General features: G+C 42.1%; 3 protein-coding genes across 5 annotated transcripts; 1 reads left to right on the forward strand and 2 right to left on the reverse strand.

Moving 5' to 3' along the window:
• Positions 1 to 290: 290 nt before the first annotated feature.
• cnbpa (CCHC-type zinc finger, nucleic acid binding protein a) lies at positions 291 to 7,338 on the reverse strand. 3 transcript variants are annotated; one of them, XM_068751497.1, is made up of 5 exons: positions 7,202 to 7,338; positions 2,016 to 2,139; positions 1,797 to 1,862; positions 1,399 to 1,597; positions 291 to 1,291 (listed from the first exon to the last, which is right to left on the reverse strand). In XM_068751497.1, exons 2-5 carry the CDS (start codon positions 2,134 to 2,136, stop codon positions 1,168 to 1,170), a joined length of 510 nt encoding a protein of 169 aa, XP_068607598.1. In that variant the 5' UTR covers positions 2,137 to 2,139; positions 7,202 to 7,338; the 3' UTR covers positions 291 to 1,167. The 3 variants fall into 3 exon arrangements, with proteins under 3 accessions (XP_068607598.1, XP_068607606.1, XP_068607590.1); XM_068751505.1 differs by lacking the exon at positions 7,202 to 7,338 and adding an exon at positions 3,831 to 3,900 and having other exon boundaries at positions 2,022 to 2,139; XM_068751489.1 differs by lacking the exon at positions 7,202 to 7,338 and adding an exon at positions 3,831 to 3,900.
• Positions 7,323 to 15,036, forward strand: raf1a (Raf-1 proto-oncogene, serine/threonine kinase a). Its single transcript, XM_068751479.1, has 18 exons — positions 7,323 to 7,343; positions 8,082 to 8,308; positions 8,417 to 8,529; positions 8,631 to 8,733; positions 8,829 to 8,986; positions 9,629 to 9,718; positions 10,719 to 10,872; positions 11,223 to 11,282; positions 11,496 to 11,520; positions 11,688 to 11,797; positions 12,012 to 12,129; positions 12,203 to 12,287; positions 12,380 to 12,556; positions 12,630 to 12,676; positions 12,783 to 12,901; positions 13,003 to 13,134; positions 13,760 to 13,894; positions 13,985 to 15,036. Exons 2-18 carry the CDS (start codon positions 8,108 to 8,110, stop codon positions 14,123 to 14,125), a joined length of 1,968 nt encoding a protein of 655 aa, XP_068607580.1. The 5' UTR covers positions 7,323 to 7,343; positions 8,082 to 8,107; the 3' UTR covers positions 14,126 to 15,036.
• Positions 15,037 to 19,771: 4,735 nt separating this feature from the next.
• Positions 19,772 to 25,190, reverse strand: syn2a (synapsin IIa). Its single transcript, XM_068747115.1, is given in 11 exon segments — positions 19,772 to 19,873; positions 19,940 to 20,128; positions 20,239 to 20,341; positions 20,459 to 20,533; positions 20,620 to 20,762; positions 20,913 to 20,975; positions 21,096 to 21,185; positions 21,302 to 21,458; positions 21,591 to 21,682; positions 21,760 to 21,817; positions 24,850 to 25,190. Coding segments are annotated over 11 exon segments (1,413 nt in total).

The raw sequence follows: 25,190 nt of genomic DNA on the forward strand, positions 1-25,190 counted from the left end.
AGAGACGATCTAGGGCGGGTCATTTGTCTGCTGGAACAAGACGTAAGCACGCAGCGAATACCGCTGCCATTTTAGACATCAAGTCATACCCGGCCATTGGAAGAAAAGACTAGTATTGCAGGACATCAGTGTATTCATACGTGTACTCAACAGAAACATTATGCAAAATAACGTGTACTCAAACTATGGACCTGCAGTCTTAGATACTTTCATATACAGTATATCCATATATGAACGTTTATATTCAGACTGCTGTAGAATGAATCAACACACACACACACACACACAAAGAGCTTCTCCCCGTGCACCTCCAACTTTATTGATAGTTTAAAATTACATTTCTATGTTCTAGGACTTCAGTTGCACTTTCCTTCCAACTTAAAAACTGAGTACAAGCAAATGGTATTTATTATTTATACAGTAGTCTACTAAGTGATATTGTACAAAAATAACACTTTGATTTCTGTGAAAACATTTTTTCATTTCCAAATAAACTCCTAATTCTGCTGTTGATATTTTAATCCAAGGTAACAAAAAAAAAAAAGGAAAGAAAAAACATTTGAACAGAAAAATGTCTACCTTGGCCTACCACACGATATTGAAATTGTAAACAGATTTCTATAAAAGAATGTATTTCTTTTAATACGTCGAAAATGTTTATATTTCAGCAATATAACATTTAGTTTGTTACTGCCCTCGTAGCTGTTTGCGGGGCTGAAATGCATCATGTTATGAACTGTTTCCATGCCATGCTCTCCTGGCCAACGCATCTCCCACCAAAACAAACCAAAATAACCATACATGGAACTTCAGTTTCCGTTTCCTCCCTTCTTCTAGCTGTCTTCTTTACTGACGCTCTCTTTCACAAAATCAGAGGTCCTATAGATTCCCACACATTTAGTCCCATTTACTCATCTATGACCACCAGCGGCTTGGAAAGGGGGGGCTCTAACAATGCATTATACATGACACGGCTACCAAACTAAAACTTTTTGTATTGAATGCAGAAAGATACTTTTCACCCCTTTCATCGTATTACACGTCGAGAGGCTCACTGGCCTGGGACTAGCCTCTGTTAGCCATACTTTGGCCAGTGAAGAGGATTCAGAGAAAATAATACAACCAACCATCAATCTGAAAAAAAGGAGGGGCAACAGAGGGCACCGATTATGCGTTGGGATCATGTTTGCAGTCTTTTGCCAGGTGTCCTGGAGCGTCACAGTTGTAGCAGTTAGATTCACCCATTTTAGAGCTATTGCACTGCACAGCAACGTGACCGAGCTCGCCACACCTAGAAGAGAAGGAAGCCGACAGTTTCAGTGAAGACAAGTTTCACTCCTTAGTCAAAAATGTGACGACTGCCATCGAGTAAAACATAAAGCTGAAAGTAAGACTCACCTGTAACATTTCACCTTAGTGCAAAGTTTCTGGATATGGCCGACCCCACCGCATGAGTAGCATTTCTGCTCACCAGCAATCTTGCAGTCCCGGGCTATGTGGCCAGGTTTTTTGCAGGTGTAGCAGACCGGCTCCCTTTCTCTTTTGGGCTCCTTACAGTCCCGGCAAACATGACCAGGCCTGCGGCAATTGTAGCAAGCTGCAAGAAAACCGGCAAAACAACAATAATAATAATTTTAAAAAAAACAAATACTGCTACAATTATAAATAAATGGCAAATACGTCATTCTGTGAGATGTTGACATTAAAATGCTGCATTACACGTCTACTTGTGGTAGCAGGAAAAATATCACGTCACAGCAAGCAACTACATTAGAAGAAAAATAACTAATGCACACCATCTTCAGGTTTTTCACAATCCTTGGCCATGTGTCCGTATTCTCCACACCGATAGCAGGGCCCATCTGTAAAGTGAAAAGTGATTAGACAGATGCAAGGAATTCATGGGGTTGTTTTTGTAAAGCGTCAAGATCGTCAGCTAGTATGTACAAATACATTTCAGTCAAAGAATAAAATGTAAAACCGCATCTTGCCGTGGCCTAATAGGTTTATATTACCTCTACCTCGTCCACGACCTCTTCCACCACGGGAACGTGATCCACCCCCAGTGGGGCAATCCTTGAGCCAATGCCCAGTGCGGCCACATCCAAAGCACTCGTTGCTGCCTCCAACCTCCATAATCTGAACAAAGAAATATGGTCAAATAAAATTATTTCAAATATTAATTCACACATCTGAAAACATCTGCATTCAGTCACATTCTCCATCTTACCCAAGCTTTAATAGCAAAATGCACAAAATTGAAGCGTTCTTTTCGTTTTTTTAAACGAAGCGGCGGCATTATACTAGCATCTTAATTTAACAGTCTAAATCAAACTTTGACCATCAAATAGACCAAAGGTGATGAAACCTGTGCATGAGGATGGTAGGAGACAAACAATCTATTGGGGGCAAAAATGTTTTTTTTAATGTCGACATTCACATTATCATATACATCACAGGTAATTACTGAGGGGACTCAGTTTACAGTTACTTAGAAACATTAACACTGCTTAGTAGGATATTAAAACATAAACTATCAGCATGAGCCTTACAAATGTGATGTGATTTGGCTTATACTAGTGCACAAAAATTACTGGTCAGCTGTTGTAATTGTATGCAGGCCTCCAGTACACCAGGTTTTATGAATACCATGTAATAGATCCTAAACCCAATCATTATCTTTAAACAGAATAATCACAAGCAATATAAACTGTATAACCCTAACCCTGGCAACAAACTAGAGGTATTTTGACTCCAGCACACAGTAATACTCTAAATCAAGCATCTTGACTACTTGGGAATCTAATCTATGCTGAAGAGGGTACATGTTTCAGCTGTTGTGACTATTACTGCCCATCAGACTACAACTAACTACACAACTAACTTACACGCTTTCGTCAATGGAAGCATGTTGAGAAGCCAAACTCCTGTTCGCTGGCGTTGCTAAAGACATCAAGTAAGGAAGGTGAGTTAATAAGTAATCAAAACGCCTTGGAATTGGTACCAAAAGGGACAACATGGGCTACCAAGGAGGCATTAGAAGTTTAAATATAATATTAGGATATAGGTTGTTAGCTAATACCGAACGTGGTCATTCAAATCACTCCGGACTTTATGTGGTAATTACTTCTCAATTTAGTTCGCTTTGGTTAATAGTTAAGTTTGGAGCTACGAATCACTCGCAGCTCGCACGGCCCCCCCGGTAGACCGTGTGCTCGGTTGGAACGCTAGCTCCTCCGATCCGTCGCACCACATCGTGTTAATGAGCCCGGTGTATAACTTTCCTTCGTTTGAACATATTCTTGAATACTTGTCATTTAAACACACAAAATTACACCTCCGTTTCGATTCAAAACGGAGTATGCCTTTCCTAACAGCATCAGACGCGAAAGACTCGAAGCTAGGCTAACGCCGGCCTAGTCACGTTGAGCTTTTCTACGCACTCGCGAGACACTGGCGGAGCCTGGTTACCGTCTCACGACCACGACGGAGAGACGCGATTCAGTCGACGATTTATCTTCGCTCTGTGCTGGGAGAACTTCAGCCCAACGCGTATAGCTAAGGATCGTTACTAGCTATAGTTTCTGATGGATATTTAAGCGAATATCCAACAAAAACAAAGATTCCCGCGCAGCGCGCACGCACGCACCAAAGTCGTTGCGTCGAGCTAGCATTAGCAGGCCGGGACTGTGAATCCTTTAAACCATTATCCATGACCAGGCCAAACAGATAACGGGCCGAAACTCAAGTTTGCGGTCTTTAACATTTGACAGTTTAGCAACTTAGTAATGACAAATATCTAATGAGTAAATACATGTTATATTCCTTACCTTGCTGGCTGGCTAGCTAGCTATAACGGTATTCACGCCTCCTCCTCTGCGCTACACGCGGTATGAACGGGAATTCCTGAATTGTCATTCACAGAGCCCAGTAATAAGACGCGTTTCCATTGGCCGCATGCTCAGCAAGGACCCAATCAAACACTAGAATGTCTGGGCACCGCCTCTGTAAGTTAGCCAATCACGACATAGAATGGGGTTTTGCCATAAATCGACTGGCCTCTTACCCACTTCACTTTTAAACCATAAACACTTCTCAAACTAAGTAGTATATCTATTTTTCACTACTTTGACTACATATACAAATGTATGAAAAGAGGATATAAGAGCCACATGAATGAATGAAAGTATAAATGCAGACACATTCACACAGAAATTGTGATATTTTTATATGAACATGATAAATCATGGACTGATTTTATATATGGGGAAGCCTTTAGTGAAGACTTTTATTCTACAGCATGCAATTTTTAAAGTTTCCTTACCCATCTGTATCCGTTTCTGTTCTTGCACTACCAGAACAACATTTATTTTCTGTGGAATCAGTATTTAATCTTTTATTAACCCCTTTCAGCTCACTTTCCTGACACAGCTCCAGATTTACAGCAGCCCACCTTTAGTCGCATCATTCCATAGATAGTTTCATGTACGGAATTAGACCAGGGACCTGTATAGAGATGTCTGTATCTGTAGTTTTTCATTACCACTGGTTTAAAAATAAAAATAAGATACACTTTGAATATCATTTTCTTGCATGCATAACTCAAATATCTAACAAAACAATCAACATATTTTTTTCCCTGAAACCCTTAATTATATAATTAAAATCTGTATTGTAAATATTTTAAGGTACAGTATTGTATTTTTATCTAGCCCTTCATTAACCAGAAGAAAAGTAACATAAAAATAAAACTAATAAACCTGAAAACACAGAATCTAAAGAGGAATTCAATTTTTTTGGGCCCACAGCAATTCATGGTTAAATAAAACGATCAAGCATTTGTGTGCATATGTTTCAGACTAATGACTTCGCAAATGCACTGTGATAGAACCCTGATGCAGAACCTTCTTTAGCAAGTCTTGATTGCATCCTAAGCGAACTGATATAGAGACAACAATCCATGGGAGTTGTAATCATCCCAGATAAATGGACTGAGTGCTCAGTAAGATCAATAAGTGGGAACAACGCTTTCATTTCGGTCTTAAGGTGGCTTTGGTTGTAAGGCTGTGAGATAGCACTTTTTAATTTCCTGTGGTCTTAATTCTGCAGCTCATAACACATTGGGGAAACAATATTACAGTCTGTGATGCATTGTTTTGAATAGATTGATGGATCTTATTATCACCGTAATATTCCATGTTGACTGAAATAGAGAGCTACTGTTTCATTTGAGGTGGAGCACCTTAAAACGCTTCATAATGCCAAAACCGTGCCCTCATCTTCACACAATCTGTTTGGATAGCAATTTCTGCCATGCTAGATGGATTATATGTTAGAAATTGCAATAAAAAAAACAGATTTAAAGTACTACTGCTGCATAGATTGAATGAATGCACAGTTGACTGAAAAATGAAATATGGATGCATGATGTTTTCTTTCTTCTAAGAACTGTTGCTTTATGGACAACAATGCGTCCTGCACCCATCAAGACACACGGTATGTTGATGAAGCTGTTATATTTTCAGACGGTGCTAAATCCATCTCGTTGGATCTACCGGTAACTGATCAGTCTACCTCAGGGGAGACGGGCAAGGATGCCATGGAGACGGTGAGTGAACACATGGTGAGTCTGGGTACCGTTTCACAATTCCGCTGGGTCAGGGAGAACAATAAGCTGTGGTCTTGGATAACAAAAGCTTGCGTTTCAGTCAGATTTAATGTAAAACAGCATCTCAAATTCACATCAACTATATCATGATGCATTTGATTGATTTAACCCTTTCCGGCTGTAGCCCGTAAACTCACACGGAATCGACCTGCAGGCACACGTTTCATCTTTAAATGTCACGATGAACAAATATGAATCGCCTCTTGTAAAATGACTCATGGAAACTGCTCAAAAATACTTTCCAACGCTGAAGTTTTGCACCATCTACAAACCTCCAGATGATGGTGCACTTGTAGTTAGAAAAAGGACTGTTTCCTCATACCGATAATGTAAAAAATAGATATTTTGCAGACGTTACACCTAACTAATATGCATTAAAACGACGTCGCTGTTGCATTAATTAACCTCCGCAGTTCTACCGTGTGTTTAAATGAGCTCACTGCTACAGTATAAAACTTGCACGTACGAGGGAACATGATTGTATATTATTAGAAGCCAAACATTTCGAAAATGTACAAGTGGGGCCTTTTATAAACAAATGTTTTTTTTTTAATTCCCAGAGTGGGAGGGGTTACATTTGTGCGGTAGTTGCGCGTTGGGAGTCACGCAACTCTTTGGGTTTGGGATGACCGCAGTGCGGGGCACAAACTGCAGCCTGCTCACCTTCTCCTGAACAACGATTTGAAAGTGATGCATCAGTCAGCGTGCAACGAGATGCAAGTTTAATTTGAAAGCGCCCCGGTTCCCCCCCCCCCTCCGTCCGGGTCACTTCGATTAGTCCCGATTTTTATTTCCTCCACAAGGAAACAAGGGAATAAAACTTTTTTCCGTCTCGTATATTATCTGCTCTTGTGTTCATTCCCAGATAAGACTCTCTACGACCTTTAGTCTTCGTTTAACGAGTGACATAGTTTGACAGAGCCTCTCGCAGGATTTACCGAAACTCGACTTTTCCTTTTCTTTTCTTTTTTTATGCCTTTGCAGATATGATGATGTCAGCGACGCTACTTTTTCCTGAAGTTATGGCGGAGCTCAACTTTCCTAACTTCTCTTGGTAAGCTCGCGCACGCGACAGGCTAGTTAGCACTACTAGCCTCTCGATTGCGGTGGAAATGCTAGCCGCGAGCGGTTGTACTCGTTCTCCTGAAAATTATAAAGCTTGTGGATAAGTGAGGATTGAATCGACGTCGACTAGATCTGTGTAGCAACACTCGGGGGGAGGAAGAAAAAAAGATACACTTCGCATTTGTGGGCCTACAGGCAATTTCATAGTATCGTCTGGATCTACTACCAGGCCCTAAAACCACACGTAGTAGTAGCTACAGTAGCTACTGTGTTAGCCGTGGAAGCCGCGTAAGAATGCGATTTGATTTCGTACTCGTTCGGATGGAATTTGAACTCGACCGAAGGCGTTCAGAATCCGTTTTGTCTCACAAAGACGCGCTGAGCTGCCGACATGTTCTCGGACGCGCTCGTTCAAGTCACAGAAACAATAACTTGTTCGTAAAGCTCACTGTTATCGTGGAGACCAACCTGTTTTGTTGAGCGGATCCGAAAAGAGAAACTAGCGAACCCGATCTTGGCTGAAAGTTCTACGCTGACACCATTTTTCTTTTTTTTTTCTTTTTAACTCAGCGATTGCTTCGAACTCGGAGAGCTTTTTCCCCGCAGTATGGTAAGGAAGGACGAATACGCCGATCGTTTTCCGCATTATTGACAAATCATTTGTCTGCTGTCACAGTTAACCACTAATTGCTCCTAATCGTTTCCGCGTTAGCAGGCCCTGGTGTTGGGCACAGATTGATGCGTGAGTGTTGCAGCGGAAAAAAAAACAACAACAACAAATACATCTTAAAAACCGATACCGTGGTTTGAAACGGTAAAGCGTGGCACCGATTTTCTCTCAGCTAATCGATGCATATGTTCTGTCGTGACTTGCTGTCAGACTCATTCAAAGTTTGCTGTTAATGCTTGAAGGTTTATTTTTCTTTGGTAGCTTAAATCCTTGTTTCTTAATTTGTTTTACTTAAATGACTTTTTTTTATTTTTTATGCGTTTTGTCCCTTTCTTTTGTAGAGTTGTGTGGCATTACCTCTTTGGTACAAGTTGATTTGCAGACAACTCAGAACTTTAGTGGTTTAACTCGGTTCTAACCTTTTAACATGTTTCGAATAGTTGCCATACTTTGTAGGCCCCACTCTGTTCACTGCATGCAGATAAAGCGGATAAGCATAGCCAGTATAGATATTTAGAAGAGATCACACCATTTATTTTGTACTACTGCACACTGAGGCTTGTGCTTATTTTCATGTCAAAATGTTTATTTTTTTATTTATTTTAGCAGATGGTTAACATTGTAACCTTAGCAGCCAGACTTATTTGTGTGCATCTGTGTGTTTATTATTCTTTTTAGACCATTGCAAGCGATTGGGTTTAATAATGGAGCATCTCCAGGGAGCATGGAAGACCCTGAGCAACGGCTTTGGAATGAAGGACCCTGAGTTTGAGAGCCCTTGCCTTTCCCCGACCATGGTCCAGGGCTTTACCTGCCAGCGCCGCTCCTCCGATGACAGCAAGATACCCGACTCCAAGACTAGCAGCACGATACGCGTCTACCTCCCAAACCAGCAGCGCACTGTGGCGAGTTCATGTTTTCTGACTAATGCAATGAGGCTGCGGTGACTATTGCGTTGTTTACATGCTAGCAGGTGAGCGAGGAGGTAATACTGTACTCTTTATGTGCCTCAGGTAAACGTGCGTCCAGGGATGACTCTGCATAATTGCCTGATTAAAGCATTGAAGGTGCGAGGCCTGCAGCCTCAGTGTTGTGCCGTCTTCAGGCTGCATCCAGGGCAGAGTAGGTGAGCTCGAGGCAATTAGGAGCATGAGATCCGATTGTTTCTGTAAAAATGTTAACTGCTTTCTTAACTTGTTTTGATTTCCCTTCTGTCTTTTGGACCAGTAAAAAATTACGGATGGATTGGAATACAGACTCCACTTCCCTTATTGGGGAAGAGCTGCTAGTGGAGGTTTTAGATCATGTTCCTTTGACGACACATAATTTTGTAAGTGTCAAAATTATATATATATATATATACCCTGCAAAAAAAAAAAAAGTTTTGTAGAAAATGACATGTATGTATTTTTCTGTCATTCTCAGGTTCGGAAAACATACCTGAAGCTAGCATTCTGTGATATTTGCCAGAAGTTTCTTTTGAATGGTTTCCGTTGCCAAACGTGTGGCTACAAATTCCATGAGCATTGCAGCACTAAAGTGCCTACGATGTGCTTGGACTGGAGCAACATCAGACAACTCCTGTAAGTATCTTCAGCACGAAATAAGAAGAGTCTGTCATTATTCTGTTAACTACACTTTACCGCTTAGGAAAACATATCTAACCCCAGATTATTATTTGGAACATCAACAAATTAATTGAATCCTAACTCTTTTTGGTTTGCACCAAAAATATAATGGGATCAATTCGCGAGACCCTTCCTTCCACTAAGTTTCAAAGAAAACTGCCGAATAGTTTTTGAGTGATCCTGCTGATCCTCCAGGCAGACCGATGTTAATACATCAGGTAATAATTCTAGAAATATAACTGATATGCAAACCTGCCATCTTGGAACAGATTGGATTTTTGAAAGCTTAGTTTTGTTAAGTATTGGCGAGCATCAACTCTGAGTCTCTCTCAGAAATGTATTTTTTTGTGTGATTAAAGTAGGGAATGCAAGATGTGCTGATCTTTCATTTCAGATTACATCTAAAATCACGTAGATGCATACACTCGCTGACAACAGACGCTGTTGGTGTCTATTTGCATGCAAGACGGTATCATCATCAAAGCCGTACGCATCGTCATTGGCAGGGAGATAACAAACCCTTTTATCCCTTTAGCATATTCACAGGTCAACGTAGTACTCGGGCACATACTGTACTTTCTATTACTGTGTCTCCAGGTTGTTTCCGACTCCTGGTGATGGCAATACGCCGTCTCTTCCCCCGCTGACTTCCCGGCGGATGAGGGAATCATTAACGCGGTTTCCAAGGTGAGCTAAAAGTTTCACGTTTTATGTGTCTACGACCTTTCTTTCCGTCGTGTTTTCATTCTTAAAAGGCTGTATCTTCATTCGGATGCACGCAACGCCTGGATTTTCCAGACTACAACTTAATCCACGGTGCCACCATCCGTGTCGCTCCTTGTCATTTTCTGTTATTAGTCATGCCTGACTGCCAAACAGTTGTGGTTTTATTCTGATTTTGCAAAAGGACCTCAATCTGCAATGAATTAAATCCTGTTTTTAATGACGTGCTCGGGGTTTATGGAGCTTACTGGTCCAAGTGCTGATGTAACGGGAGATGTGAAAAGAGCCTGTTGTTTCAGGTTCACTTAAAATGGACGCAAAATACTCCGAGCTGCCAAATTAGCACTTACAGACTATTAGGTTGTTCCATTCTGAGAAATCTGAAATGGTGTTTTGAAACGAACCTATTGCATTGCCAAAGGGCATTTGCTGTCAGTGCAGCCTGTGGTCTGAAGTGTGATTTTAATAGCATCTGTTTCTTTACGTCATTTAGTTGGGGTTCTACTCCCTGCTTTTAACCAGCAGCCACAGCTGCAGCTGCCCAGTAGCAGCGAAACAGACTTAATTCAAACCTTGGAGTTAATTTCCTGTTTGAAAACGAGAAGATGTTCTTGTTCATGTGTGTTTGGGTGTTTTAACCTGTTAAAAATAAGAATTTGTATTTATTTTTTGCTTATAAATGTGATTTAGCCAAACACTGGATGTGAGGAAGGCCCCAATAAAACGAAACGATTGCCTCTTCCTCGGTGTGATATTTGTCCGCCGTGCTTTCTTGATGGTTTTGCCGGTGGGGGGGGCGGGGACACGACACAACAAATTTAGCTAAAAACCATCTGCCTGCCTCTCTATTTGGAGTCGGCCTTCTGTTTCTCTTTGCTGTGAAATGCCGAGGCTGCGTTTTGTTTTCAAACTGTTGCCAATCGTCGCTCCATCTTAATATTTGCTCTATTTGTTACCTCCATAGCTCAGCCCATCGATATTCCACCCCGCATGCCTTCAACTACACCACGTCCTACCCACCCACAGGTGGGTGTCTGTCCCAGAGGCAGCGCTCCACCTCCACACCCAATGTCCACATGGTTAGCACCACCCTGCCTGTAGACAGCAGCGTTATTGAGGTAACTACACACCGTAACCCCCCCCCCCCAATTTGTTCCTAAATGATCTCCACCCTCCTTACATCTCAAGCATCCCACCTTGGACAGGGTTGAGCCTTTATTCTCTTGTTTTCGGGATTCTTTGGCGTGGCCAACATTTGACATTCCTCTGCTCGGTGCTACTTTCTGCCTTTTCTCAGTCAATTTTCTTGCACAAGCAGCTTGCTAGATTTTGATGCTCTGTGCCGTATTACGTCCAGGTGGAAACCTGAACATCGCTCTTGTCATCGAACCTTCCTCACTTTCCTTTACTGTGTCCCTTTCCCACTTTTCCTGTCTGGCCTGTTGTATTGCACCCTGATGGGGAGTAGCTAGACTGCGTGAAAACCTCCCCCAGTTCCTGGTGCCATAGATTCTGGTTGAAGAGGAAAGTAGGTATTGTGCACTTCTCCCAGTCTTTTGTTGAGGCCTCATCAGAGAGTCCAGAAAAGGTTAGAGAGCAGAATGTCTGTGTGCGTCGCAAACAGGATGTCTGCATTTACGTCTTAGCAATGAAGTCAGACCATGAGTGACGGCAACGCATGTCGTGGTGCCGTTTGAACTCACTGACACACCTTGGGTTGTTTTTTTTTTTGCCTCTCTAGGATGCGATGCGTGATCATGATTCTGGTAAGTGTGGATATTGTTTTTGGCACCAACATTCCTCCTCCCTGTTGTGAAATGCCGAGTTTCAAATCCCACAGACGATATATAATCCTTTTATGTAGAATTACTGTTTTCCTATAACCAGTCCCCTCCTGAATCTCTTCCATCTTTCCCTCCCTGTATTCCTGAAGCGGGGAGTTCCCCAAGCCAGAGCCCTACAGGCTGGTCCCAGTCCAAGGTGCCGGTGCCTGCCCAGCGAGAGAGGGCGACGTCCTTCAACATTCAGGAGAAAAACAGAATTGTAAGTTCCGTGCCTCTTCTGGGATGGATGGATTGCAGCAATGACACGTTTTCAGTCTTGCGACCAATTCATTTATGTTACCAGTTACTTAAGTATTTGCTGTATAAAGTACATTTCAACTGACAAAAACATTGAAGGACAAGGATTGTTTTTATTTGCTTAAAATATTCTGAAATACTCTTTGTTGTCCTTGATTTATTTATTTATTACCCAGAGGCCTCGGGACAAGCGTGACTCCAGCTACTACTGGGAGATCGAGGCCAGCGAAGTGTACCTGCACTCCCGCATCGGTTCAGGCTCCTTTGGGACTGTGTACAAAGGGAAATGGCACGGTAGGAAGGCATCTCGGCGGCTTTTTATACAGGCTTACTTCATGCATTACTGAGAAGAGTGTGTTTGTTGCAGGCGATGTAGCAGTGAAGATTCTAAAGGTGACTGATCCCACACCAGAACAATTTCAGGCCTTTAGAAATGAAGTAGCAGTCCTGAGGTGAGAAACAACTTGGACCATGTTATTCCTGTTTGAACCATCTTCAGTGCAAATTGATTCATCCCGTCTCGTCCCGTTGTCTCTGGCCACAGGAAGACGCGCCATGTCAACATACTGTTGTTCATGGGCTACATGACGAAGGACAACCTGGCCATTGTGACCCAATGGTGTGAGGGCAGCAGCCTCTACAAGCACATTCACGTTCTGGAGACAAACTTCAAGATGATCCAGCTCATTGACATCGCCAGGCAAACCGCTCAGGGCATGGAGTAAGTCCCCAAACAACAGATCCGGTTCAACCAAACCCAAATGAGCTGACACGCCGTCTTTTTTTTCTTTTAGCTATCTGCATGCGAAGAACATCATCCATCGTGACATGAAGTCCAACAGTATCTTTTTATTGGCGGCTTCAGAATGTGTGCTAGAACATCCTCTCGCTGGTCGGGATCATCGTCTCCTCCATCGTTTAGCTGTCTTTCCTTGACGGCGGCTCAGACATCTTCTTGCATGAAGGATTAACGGTGAAAATCGGGGACTTTGGTCTGGCGACAGTGAAGGCCCGATGGACCGGCTCGCAGCAGGTGGAGCAGCCTTCTGGGTCCATTCTCTGGATGGTCAGTGGCTGATTGGTTTTCAACAGACACCTGAGCTGTGGGGCGCAATAAAAGCAAAGTAAGGTCCTTATTCTTTAACCTCTGGTTCTGGACGCCAGCAGGCTCCTGAGGTTATCCGGATGCAGGATAACGACCCATACAGCTTCCAGTCTGACGTCTATTCCTATGGAATTGTTCTCTTTGAGCTCATGACGGGAGAGCTCCCGTATTCTCACACGGCCAACAGAGATCAGGTAAAGTGTCATCTTCGATGGGTTTCCTGCTTTACAGCAACGGTTAGTGGTATCGCCGTGGATACAGGCGAAGTTCTGATCATGTAAAACTGTTAAGACGCCGCAGTGAGATGTGTGTCGGGGCTCCTGAGCATTTGTTTGAGAGCCCAAGCCAGGATCGACACTGGGTTGCAGCCAAAAGGGGGCCGTAAGGCTGGTCCGAGGCCCACTGTGGAACAGGGGCAGGCTCCATGGAGCCACCGGCCTAATATTAGACCATGTAACACAACCCCGTTCGTCTACGAGGGAAGGCTTGCGTTGGCGTCCATGCACTCCTTTTTTTTTTTTTTTCATCCTCCCCTGGCTTTAATCATGTTTGGCTCTGTTTACTTCACTTTACTGTGATTGCTATCCGCTTGTTACAAGTTGATCCAATGTTGTTCTCTAATCTGGATAATGATTCGTGACTAGGTTAACCCTGGGGGGGGTCGCAGACTGCTGCTGCCATCCCTTCCGTCTGCCTCCACAGTAGCTCCAGGGTTTTACGTGATCACCTTGCTGAATTGATCATTTAGTCTCTTCCTGGCTTTGGATCAATGCTCCAAACTGAAATACAGATTGTTTTAAAAGAACGTCCTTCTTTCAGATCATCTACATGGTGGGAAGAGGCTTTTTGTCCCCGGACCTCAGTAAGCTCTACAAGAACTGCCCCAAAGCCATGAAGAGGTTGGTGGCTGACTGCATCAAGAAGTCGAAGGACGAGAGGCCGCTCTTCCCGCAGGTGAAACACTCGCCCGGTAATCGTTAGAATCCAAACGGAACGGAGGCTGTTTCGTTTATCTCATCTTTTTTTTTCTTCTTCTTTCTTTAGATCTTGTCCTCCATTGAGCTCCTTCAGCATGCCCTTCCTAAGATCAACCGCAGCGCCTCAGAGCCATCCCTCCACAGAGTCTCTCACACTGAGGATATCAACACCTGTACTTTGACTTCCACCAGGCTGCCTGTCTTCTAGAGGCACAAGACTCACTACCCTTCCTCCTCCTCATCTCTAAAATATCCAAAATGGTGCAAATGCATCTAAATTAAACCCACGCTCAGCCATAAAATATTTAAGAAAAGCACATTTTCCATTTTCGATAGGTGGGAGGGAGTGAAGGATCCCGGTGGGATACACTGGTGCCTTGCTTCTTGCTACATTTACTAAAAAAACATATGCAAAGGCTCAATGCATTTAAACATGTAAATACATAAATGCACACCTACTTAAGACAGGAATAAATGGACACTCAAGAGGAAGACCAGTTGTGTAATGTGACTTCTCTGGTCTCCCCTGATGAAGAAGGACCTTAAAAAGCTCTAATGCCTCAAGAGGAAACCGAGCCTGGACTAAGATCCTGCACATTTCACCTTTCGTTACAAATGCAAACGAACCCGTTGGATATAGTCCATTTAGTTGCACAGTAGTATATGCATTGTCTTAAATGATAATGAAGTAGACCTGGGAACTTGTGGGGTTTCCTTGTTAAAGTTTTCTTTGTTCTTTGACTTGCTTTAGCTGTCTTTTTTTCTTTATGTGTTTTTTTTTTTTGAATAATTTCAGAGGAATTGAATTTGCACATTTTAGCAAAATGTATACTTTAACAGTCTCCAGTTTGGCTTCATCGCTCAGAATAAACCGACCTGTAGGAACGCACGCACACACACACACACACACACACACACACACACACACACATTCTTAGCCCTCGCCATGACTCTATCATGGCCGGCACGTTTGGCGGTTGTCTTAAATATTTCATTTGGAAACTAATTTGTTTTTGCTTATCATGTCTCTTTTATGAGGTTAATCCTTTCATGGTAAACTTGTTGAGAAAGTTGACAATTCAAAGGTTTTAATAAAATTAAGTTAAATTTATCATCTTACGATGTTTTTTTTTTTTGAACGCTGCATAATGCTTGAGCTGTGCTGCATTGGAAGCAGGCGAGACACCGGACAGTCCCACCGACACGCAAGACTTGGTGGCAACGTGGTGTAACCTCAGCGGGGATGCAGTCCAGACACGCCACTGGCTGATTCCCACTGTGTGTCCAATCCCTGCAAAGCTACTGGCAAGCTCAGTGGAACAATAATCACTCACAAAAGGGAGGGAGACGTGGAAAGAGAGGACAGTTTTGTTTTATTGTAGCGTAAACATTCAGCATGCACTTCCTGCTGGACCCACGACTGCTTGACTTGGTTCAGTCCCAACTATTAAGTCATGTTAAAGACTGGAATAGGTGTGTGTGGTTTTTGGACATGTGACTTGGGCAAAGTGCAGGAAAAAGAAGTTCTTAACCTTTCCTGAATTGCATGTCTCAGAAAGAGAAAGGAAAGTATCTGATTTCAGCAGCGGTGGCGGAGCAACACAATAAGAGCAGAGACCTCGGCTGGCGGCCAGTACGGTCTATTCTTACCACAGTTTTGCTGTCTGTGCCCAACTGGTCTATTTCTGCATTCTGATGACCCACAGAGAGGCGGGCTAAAGTGAAACCACTGATCCACAAATATCCTGCGTCCCACGATAGTTCCATCTGGTGAGGCTTCCTCTGCTATGTGTCGCGACTTCACATAAAACCTCCACAGTGGTCTGGGGTGGCAGAATAATATTTAAACTGAACAACCGATACGTTGCCTTAAATGTATAAATTAATAAGTAGTTGCAATTGCTTCAATAATGAAAGGAAGTAGCATACGTATTAAAAAATACTCTTTGTGTGAGCATTCCTCCCATGATTGATATCACAGATAAGGATTGATGTGTGTGTTGCTGTACATTAAAAAAAACTTCCATGAGAGCTGTAACATTACAAAGATCTAGATCCTACTTGTGCATGCCGGGTCATATTGGGATGTTACCATGTGATTGCTGTCCAAAGCATTGTGGATGTTTTACTTGAATTAAGAAGAAAAGTTCCTAAGAACAAAGGTAAGAATCTTTAATCCAGATCCTATTCTGAATCCAGATCAAAGTCTAATGGATTGGTCCTGAGGCCATGCCATACATCTCCAAAAATGTTATCAAGAAACTATTGCTATGGTATTTTACAATTGGCCACAGGCCAAAAATAAAGGTATTTGGTTTAACATTGCATTATAATTCACAAGCTTTTTTTTTAAGGTACATTTTGTAATTTGGAACTTAGTGGAGTTAAAGGTACCACTAAGAAAGGTAGTGGAGAGTTAAAGCACAAGAACCTCTGTTGTTTCTGTAACTATGCTGAACTAGGCAACCAAAAATCCCTTGAGGCAATTCAGACTCCAGGGGAGGAGACAATGTCCCATCATTAAAGTCATACCGCTTGAGAAAGTCAACCTCCATATTTGCAGTTTACCATTACCAGGAGCCTTTCAGTCTTTTTTTTTTATTATTCTCTGCCAAGTCAGCCTCTCACCATGGCCTCCTACACAGTCTGTAATAAAAGCCCATCTATATTGGATATCTATTCAGGTGAATATGAATTCTCATAGGCTTATAATTAAAAGGACATGTTTGTTTATGTTGCAATAGCTGCAGAGCACACTTTATGCATGAAAATAAAAACCTGTTGCTTGCTGCATGTCTGTGAGAGACACTCATGCAGCTCCAAGTGAATGATTATAGAACCATAACACTGTACAAAGACCTGTTGTACCTCAATCCATCACCAGGTGGCAGCAGGAGTTTGGTTTGCGCTACATTAAGTTGTTGATATCTTTTCAATTGAAACTAGTGAAATTCTCAATTATTTAAAAGAAACTCTCTGCTGTTATGTTAAAAAAAAACACTACAAATGCTGTTTGGTAGACAGTATTTACTGATGATATGGACTACAGTTTAACAGATGCAATAAGGCATCATTATTTGTTCAGAGGGTAAGTACCAGACAGATGCATGTAGATTATTCTTGATAATGATTGTCCTTTTGCATGGATGTGAAATAAAATGAAAAAATAAAATAAAAATACAATCACAAGATTCTTTCCAGGTTCGAAACACACCACTGGCAGAACAACTAATATAAGCTACACCATGATAGTCAATCTTTTACAGACGAGCGGTTGCGAAATCATATAATTTGGCAATACGATTGAAACACATGTTTAATAGAGTTCCTCAGACGCTGGTGCTCACTGTAGCTTCACTGGTAATATGGATGCTTCTGATCAGATTATGAAATGTGCTGTAAAACAGAGAATAATTCATTTTTTATGCACAAGGTGAGTCAGGTATGTTTAGTTATCAGTGCACTTGTTCGCCACCGGGTGTATCAATTTATTCACAACAGAGCTGAACATACTATTATTCATCTTTTCATCTTTACTGTGAACTGAGGATGCCTTGTGTCTTTTGCATTAAGATTGAAAGTCCAGGCTTTTGTAGAATAAAATAAATCCGTTTGGCCTCCCTAATTTAATATTACTACGTGAAATCCTGGTATAATAGCTATGAAGACACATGTTCAATGAGATTTTAAAATGTTATATTAGTATGTTCGTAATGTCACCTTGCAGATCATTGCCCGATTTGAAACAAATGCATAAATCCCACGTTAACATTACCAAGAGACATTACAAAATAAAAGCACAAGTAAAGCGGGGAGGATTGTCACATTACAGGTATCACTTCATGCATTGGATGTATACATCCATTAGGATCGTATACTGCTTGCATCATGACACATACGATGACACAGATCAAACATTTATTGCAAAGGAAGCTTTATTGCCAGTGACAGAGGGGAACTATCCAGAAGCAGTTGTACCACAATACTGTATGTTGTACTCTGATCTTGATTTAAACAGTCTGTCACTGCTTTGTAAAGGTACATACGTTCAGCAAGTAACCGCCGTCCTTACTCATGACAGTCCTACACGCCTGAAGGTCGAGGCTTCACCTCAACGCAATGGCCTACAAAACACATCCAGGTACAATTTCTCAAATTCTCAATCACACTCATTGAGTCAAGGCCAAACCACACACTTGCTGCACGTTCCTCCCTTGGAAATCGATGTCGTGGCATATTTCCCTCTTCAACAGGACAACACATTCATAAAGCCTCAGGCATGGCTTTCACAAGGATACGCTCACAGATACAATTGCACTTTATACCACTTGGAAAAGTATTACACGTAAAGCTTGCTGAATATAATTGATTCTATAGGAACATACAGGTTTATTGGGGAAATGGTACAACAGGCTTCTTTTTTACAGTTGATTTGGTTACCATTTAGCTGTTTCACCGTTCAGGATATTAGATATATGAAGTGGCCTCCACAAGAGCCACACATCTGTGTAAAAAAATGCTTTCATGATGGGCAACCGTAGCTTTGTGAATCAATTTGATGGAAGATCTGATTTTAAAAATAAAAGCATTATATAAAAGTATAAAACAAAGGATGTGCATCGCACTTTCCATCGACTCACAGGTTTGTCTTGGGATGGTGAGAGGAAACGTGTTGACTCTTTGAATGGCAGTAACACAGGGAGAGTCCACACTAAACAGTAGAGGACTTGTTGTCATGGCAACACCACCATGATAGCCGATATCCGGAATGGGGGGGGGCTTATACCCCTTTCCGATATGTACATTGGGGGAGTTACTGAAAAATAAAGACTGACTGATTAAGTAAATTTAATCTTTGGTTTAAAATGATACAAATATAATTAATTTACACGTCTGCACAACTTCTTATATAATAAAACCTTTAATAGCTGTAATATATATCTTTTTTTTTACGTGTGTTGATAGCTATCCTAAATTTACTCTACATAATCTGTCGTGGTGACACTACCTATAGACAAAAGAAAGTGGAGACTTTAAGAAAGGCCACATACTGTATGCCTCTATTGAATTGACTGTACATGCAGGAGAGAACACTGTCACATCTACCATGATAATACATGTTTGGTAACAAATAAAAATATCCTGAATTTATATAATAATATGTGTAATTTGTCGGAACACAATCACAAATGCATGAATGCATGAATGCACAGGGTGAACACAGCTCGGTTTAAAAAGTGATGTCATGTGAACATCCCACTTGATCAGACTAGAAATTGACTTGCCTTTGTATCAATCATGCAAAACAAAAATAAATATCTATTAGTACAAGTAGGAAAATAATCACCACTACAGCCATACACACTCACGTACTGTACACATACCGAGATATACACAAACTTCAAACTGCACAATGGTCCACAGTTTGAACAATATCTAAGGTACACACCAAAATAGAAATCAGGAAGTGGGTGGGAGGCAAATGAGTGATTAATCGCTCAAACGGGTAGCACAGAGCAGCAACTGAACTCAGCGCAGGCACAATCTGCTTTATACATCATCAACAACAGGCCCACGGGGAAAAAAAACACAAAGAAAGAACAGCAAGGGAAACACGGCTGACCGATACAAGCACACAAATCAACAGGTTAACAGACAGACAGTACATTTTGACACTGCATAGAGTAGAAAACACAGTCCAGGCCAGCGCTCAGCTGCATCGAGCTCACGACACCAAGATCTGATCTCACCATCGGAATCCACACGCACACACACACACACATCTGCTTGTGTTCAGCTAAGGTTCGTTAGCGTCATCTAGACTCTGAGACTTACTCACTTACTTCTGAGTCACTCAATTGGCCTGGACTGGTTTTGGACCCAATGCAACACCATTACAGTCAAGAATGTACTGCAGACAACCTTGAGGCGGGTTCTTGATGGGTTCACCGGTGATCTCTCCCTTTTGACCACTTCCCTAAAATTAAAAATAAATATTGTGACGACGACACCAAACTGAGACCAGCTGCCTCATTCTAATCGATGTGCCCGTGTTTTACGCTACCTGGGATGGCTGCATGGTGGTGGGTCTCTGGGGAGCGTTGGCTTGGTTCTCCGCTAACAGGCTCATTTCTGCCAGGACCATGTCGGCAATGAGCTGCCTGTCCTCGCCCTGGTGCTCCCCAACCAGAGGCATGGAGGAGCCAACTGCCTGCGGATGGTTGGAGCAGAGCAATGGGATGTAAACATCACTGGATGATCCTTCCCTTCATGTAGAATATAAACTTTATACATTTGACCTGACGGATCGGAGTCCTATACCTCTGTGATGTAGTCTCTGCCATCTTTCCCATGGATAGCTTTGACAGCGCAAATATGCAGACCCCCGAAAATCTCAGAGCAGGTGTCGACCCACAGCTTGTACCTATAAAAGACATAGCATAAGTCAAATGATGGTGTAAATAGACCGCAGAGTTCACAAACAGTGAATTTATGTTATTCATAATTTCCTGCAAGCATAGGATCCTGGTTTAACGCTCACCTATCGGTCATGGCCACCTGTTCCAGCATGGCTGAGCCAGTATTGGTCTTCCAGTTACCAGATATAGACGTCCTCCTAATGCATGCAAAGTGCATCAATCACTACTTCCGGTTGAGTTCTCATCCCCTGTTCACGTTTAAGTAACAAAGGCGTGTACGCACATGTAGGCTTTGTAGTCGATGCCGATCTTCTGGATTCTGATGTCGTACTTGGAGTCGACCAGCGGCTCTGTGGTGGTGTATGTCTGGGTGAGAGCCACGACACTGGCTATATCCTGGAACTTATTGTGATTGTCCACCTTCACCTTTACACAAAGCACAGAGCCAAGCAGAAATACTATGGATTCAAGCACTTCATTGACTCTTGGAGGCAACAAAGTCACGCTAATGCTTCTGACTTGATTTATATATAATAACATGCCTGAATTTCACAAAATGAAATCAGATCTATGTACCTTTCCAATGCCGGAGTGGGCATTTCCAATCTTCACAACAACAGGGAATGATGGCATGCTTACCTGATGCAAGAAAGCATCAAGTTATATCCTGCCATCCTTGGAAAAACCACAGCTAATGTCTCATTAGATTCTAAATGTAACTTTTGATGCAATAGGAAGTGGGTGATGAAAAGTTCTCACCATCTCCTTGTAATTTGGGTAAAAGGTCTGCTCAATCAGAGGGAATTTTTCAGCCCCCAGCTTCCTGTGGGTGTTGATAAGTTGGGCAAACTAGAGACACAAAAAAGACAAGTCATAAATTACTTCACACAAGTTGTGTGCCATTGTTGCCCCCTTCACTCTACTTTGCTGTACAGCTAAGCTCTTTGTGGCCGCTGAGCTCCTACCGCCCATGGCTTGTCACACAGGTTGTAGATGGACGATAGAGAGTTGATGCTCGGGACGCCTCCATACTGCAGGCCAATGATCAGATTGCGGAAATCTTCATTCTGGGTCATACTGAAGGCATGCTGACGAATGAGGACAAAGTCTGGTTTGAAAGACCTAAATGAAGTTATTATAGAGATAAAAAAAGAATAAAAAGAAACTGTCAGCACTGTAGGCGGAAACACGGCATCTGTAAGATACTTATACGTCTCTTCTGTCTCAGTCTTCTTTAGTCTGAGTGTGTCTCACCTCATAACCTTTGTACCGTTTCTGAAAACCTGCATGTTAACGTTGCAGGTCCCATTAGCGTGAGCCATAACATTGATCTCGCTGAACTCAGCCTGAGGAGGTAAAGATGGGAGAAGCGCCATTATTCTGTGTGCTTTAAATTGGATGTCATCGGCTCGGTGAAACATACCTGCTCCACTTTGATGTCATAATCTCCATGTACTTTCTTTCCCCGGAATAATTTCACCCTAGACAAAAATGGAAAACAGGGAATATATAAAATGTAAATGCAATAAAATATAGATTCCTAGAGTAAGTGCAGCATTCGACAATAATGACTTAGGTCCATTTTGAATTAATGTTGAAAATAATACAACACAGGGCTGACGTTCCTTTCAATCCAGCCACAATGTTAGAGAGAAAACATTCATTAAACTGCCTTTCACTGCAGATACACAAATGAAAATTGTCATTTGCACCACCTCACCAACCATTTTACGAGTCATGATGTAGTGAGGTGAGATTTCTTTTGAAAAGGCTGACTTTACAGTTTCAGAAAATGACTACCGGTATACATTGCATGATTTAGGGCTTAAAAAAAAAAAAGCTTGATTAAAAATGACCCTTGCACGTCCTTCTCTTTTCTTGGATCTTTGTGAAAGTGGAAAATGTCTCCTGCTGGATTAAGATGTATCCGTGCCTTTACTACACAGATGAAAATTGAAGGAGCAGCAGAGTCGCTGAGCTAAGTTTCTTAGTATTTTCCTGACCTGATGTACAAAGAGCTTGGCTTGACAATATAAGCTCTGACAGAATAAATGACAACAATGATCTATACAGTAAATCAATACGAATAAAGATTCCTTTTACTTCCTCCAGTTGCCTTGGAGGACGTTTAATTTTGGTTTCAAGTGCTTTAATTAAAAGCCATCACGCAGCGCTGCAGTGAAAACTCTTCTGAGGCAACCTTTGTCCGTAAAGTCTATGTTTCAGGAAGGCTTTGTTTACATCATTTGTATCGCCCTATTTGCAATAAGTCAACCCCAATCTAATCAGAGCATGCATGGGGTTCCACTTGGCGGTGGAGGAAAACAAGCTATCGATCCAGTTCCTCATACCAAGCATCGATATAACCGGTCTATTGAAGACGTCGACCATGATCTTTCAGTGAATTAATATGCACATCACAGTGACCAGCTCCTCTAATGCATATACGGGACCCTTTCTGTGGTGTCCTTGAATCCGCTTCCACCCACATAATGATATTGTTGTCTGCAATGTTTCTTTACCGGCCTAAAAGTGGCTGGTCTCTGGGCACCGTGCCCCTAATTGCTCACTCAGAGAGAAAGTGGATGCTTACTTGGTTCATTAATTTGTAGGAATCGATGATGGCACTCTTAAATTGAATTTAAAGCAATTGGAGTCTGATAAAAGAAAAGAAAAGGTCCCTCTCCTGTGATTGGAAAGGTATGACTAATGCTGAAAGTTAAAATCAAGCTACCTCAATCCTAGCTGCAGGCCTCTGTGTTATAACTTTGCCGCATTACATGCTGCCATCAGAATGATGTTTTTGTAGATGTATGGATCAAAAGGCAAATAGCAATACTAGCATTCAGAGTGCAATAAAATTTCACACTAATGAAGGAAAGAAAACATCTAAACAGGAAATCAATTGATTTTTCATTTCAGATTATTTGTGGAATGACATAGTTTTAGCTTTATGCCTTTTATTTTGATCTTGCATTAGCACATCAGACGACATCCTCCCTCGACATGCAGCTTCCTTTCCACTCACAACAAATGTGGCACAAGTGACTATGTGCCCCTGGCATCCACCCAAATGACGTAGGCCTGATCTTATTAACTCTGACGAAGGTTTCTCTAATGTGCATCGCCTGTCCTGCACACAGAAACAGGAAAAGAAAAAACTGCAAGGCAATATTCTATTAGTTGTGTGATTTGGTGTATTTTGGGGAGTGCTTTATTTCAATCAGCATAAAATGAAATCCATCTAAAGTGACCATGCTGTTCCGTACTCCTTGATGAAAGTAATATGCAGTATGCGCCTTGGTGTGACAGATGACATTATGCATTCATTAATCCCAACTATAAAGGCTTTTCTCCATCTACAAGGTGCACGGATATGTCTGACCTCTTTCTCAATGCAGGTAATGGGAAATTAAAATCAGATTAGCATTAAAAGGGGAATAATTTGGATGCTGTAATTCCACACCTGAGGAAAGACCAAATGTTCCACAAAGTCAGAAAACGACCCAGTGTGAAAGCAGAATATTTGTATCGTACATTAATTAAAATATGACAGAGTTGAGTGTCCGTTTCCTGCTTTCTCATGGCTGCTGATCATGAATCATATAGCATGAGAAGCAGGAGAATTGTTCCATTACATGGGCCATCCACTGCACTGACGGCAAAACTGCATCTATGAAGTGCAGAACGTCTCGGTGCAAACCTAAATCTACAGGCGTTTACACTTTAACTCCACGTTGAGTAGACGAGGATCCCAGAGGAAGATCCTCCAGGACACTGACCGTCATTACAACAGCTTTAATGGTTTATCAGGAGTCCGTTTTTTTTAACAATAATGACATTCTCTTTCCCGGAAGGCTGAGGAAATATAGCCATGTGGATGATGTCAGTAAATGTTTATAAAATGTGTGCATTTACTTACCTTCTTCCTCTTGCACCACATCACTCTTATGACCAGCTAATGAGCTTCATGCATAATGGCCAGCAGCTAGTTCCATTAATTATTCCCCATGTTAGCGCAGCACATGATATGCTGTCTGTGAATAAGGAGCAACCGTGCTGTTGGGGTGGACAACGGCGCAGGCTTCACTTACTGATTTGGATTAAATTATTTTTTTTACAGGTAGCTGTCATGAAGCCTTCTATTGTTCCAAAATGTGTAACAAAATTAGATGATACAGACAAACACGTCTTACAATATAGACAATATATAGAGGACAGTGCACATCTCGCTTGGTGTATTACTGCTGACAATCAATAATTCATTCCCTAAGTATTGACTGCCTCTGCGTATTATCGTAACACTGGCATGCTGTACGATCAAACCACAGGAGCATCGCCCATTCACATCTGCAGGGTTCTTGATAGAGATGCTCTCTCGGTGATTCTTTAAACATTACATAACAATTGGGAGCATTCATGAAGAGAAAATGAAGGATGAGCAAACCAAACCACGGCGTAGCAATGATGTACGATGAATTATGCGAATGAGCGAAGCAGTGATTTGTCTTACCACTCCTGCTGCGGCTCGTCAATCACCAAGAGGATCTTGAACTTCTTAGGTGTCGTGACTTGGGTCTGCTCCACCAGCCCTGCTGAGGCTGCTGTCTGCTTGACAGCGTTGGTGATGGAGCTGAAGAAACCCCCTCCGGTGGACTGAGCCGGCTGGCTTTTCCTCTCTGGAGCAGGGGGTATGGCTGGAGGTGTAGGCCCAGTTGTGGGAGACTTGGCAGTGGCGGTGGGAGCAGGCGGCGGAGACTGCTCTTGGTCAGGCCTCTGGAGGTCAGTCATGTAGCCGTTGGGCAGGTTAGAGATGAACGTGCTGTCCGAGAGACGCCGACGCAGATAATTCAT

This window comes from Brachionichthys hirsutus, chromosome 2 (assembly GCF_040956055.1).
Source record: "Brachionichthys hirsutus isolate HB-005 chromosome 2, CSIRO-AGI_Bhir_v1, whole genome shotgun sequence".
NCBI classification, from domain to species: domain Eukaryota; kingdom Metazoa; phylum Chordata; class Actinopteri; order Lophiiformes; family Brachionichthyidae; genus Brachionichthys; species Brachionichthys hirsutus.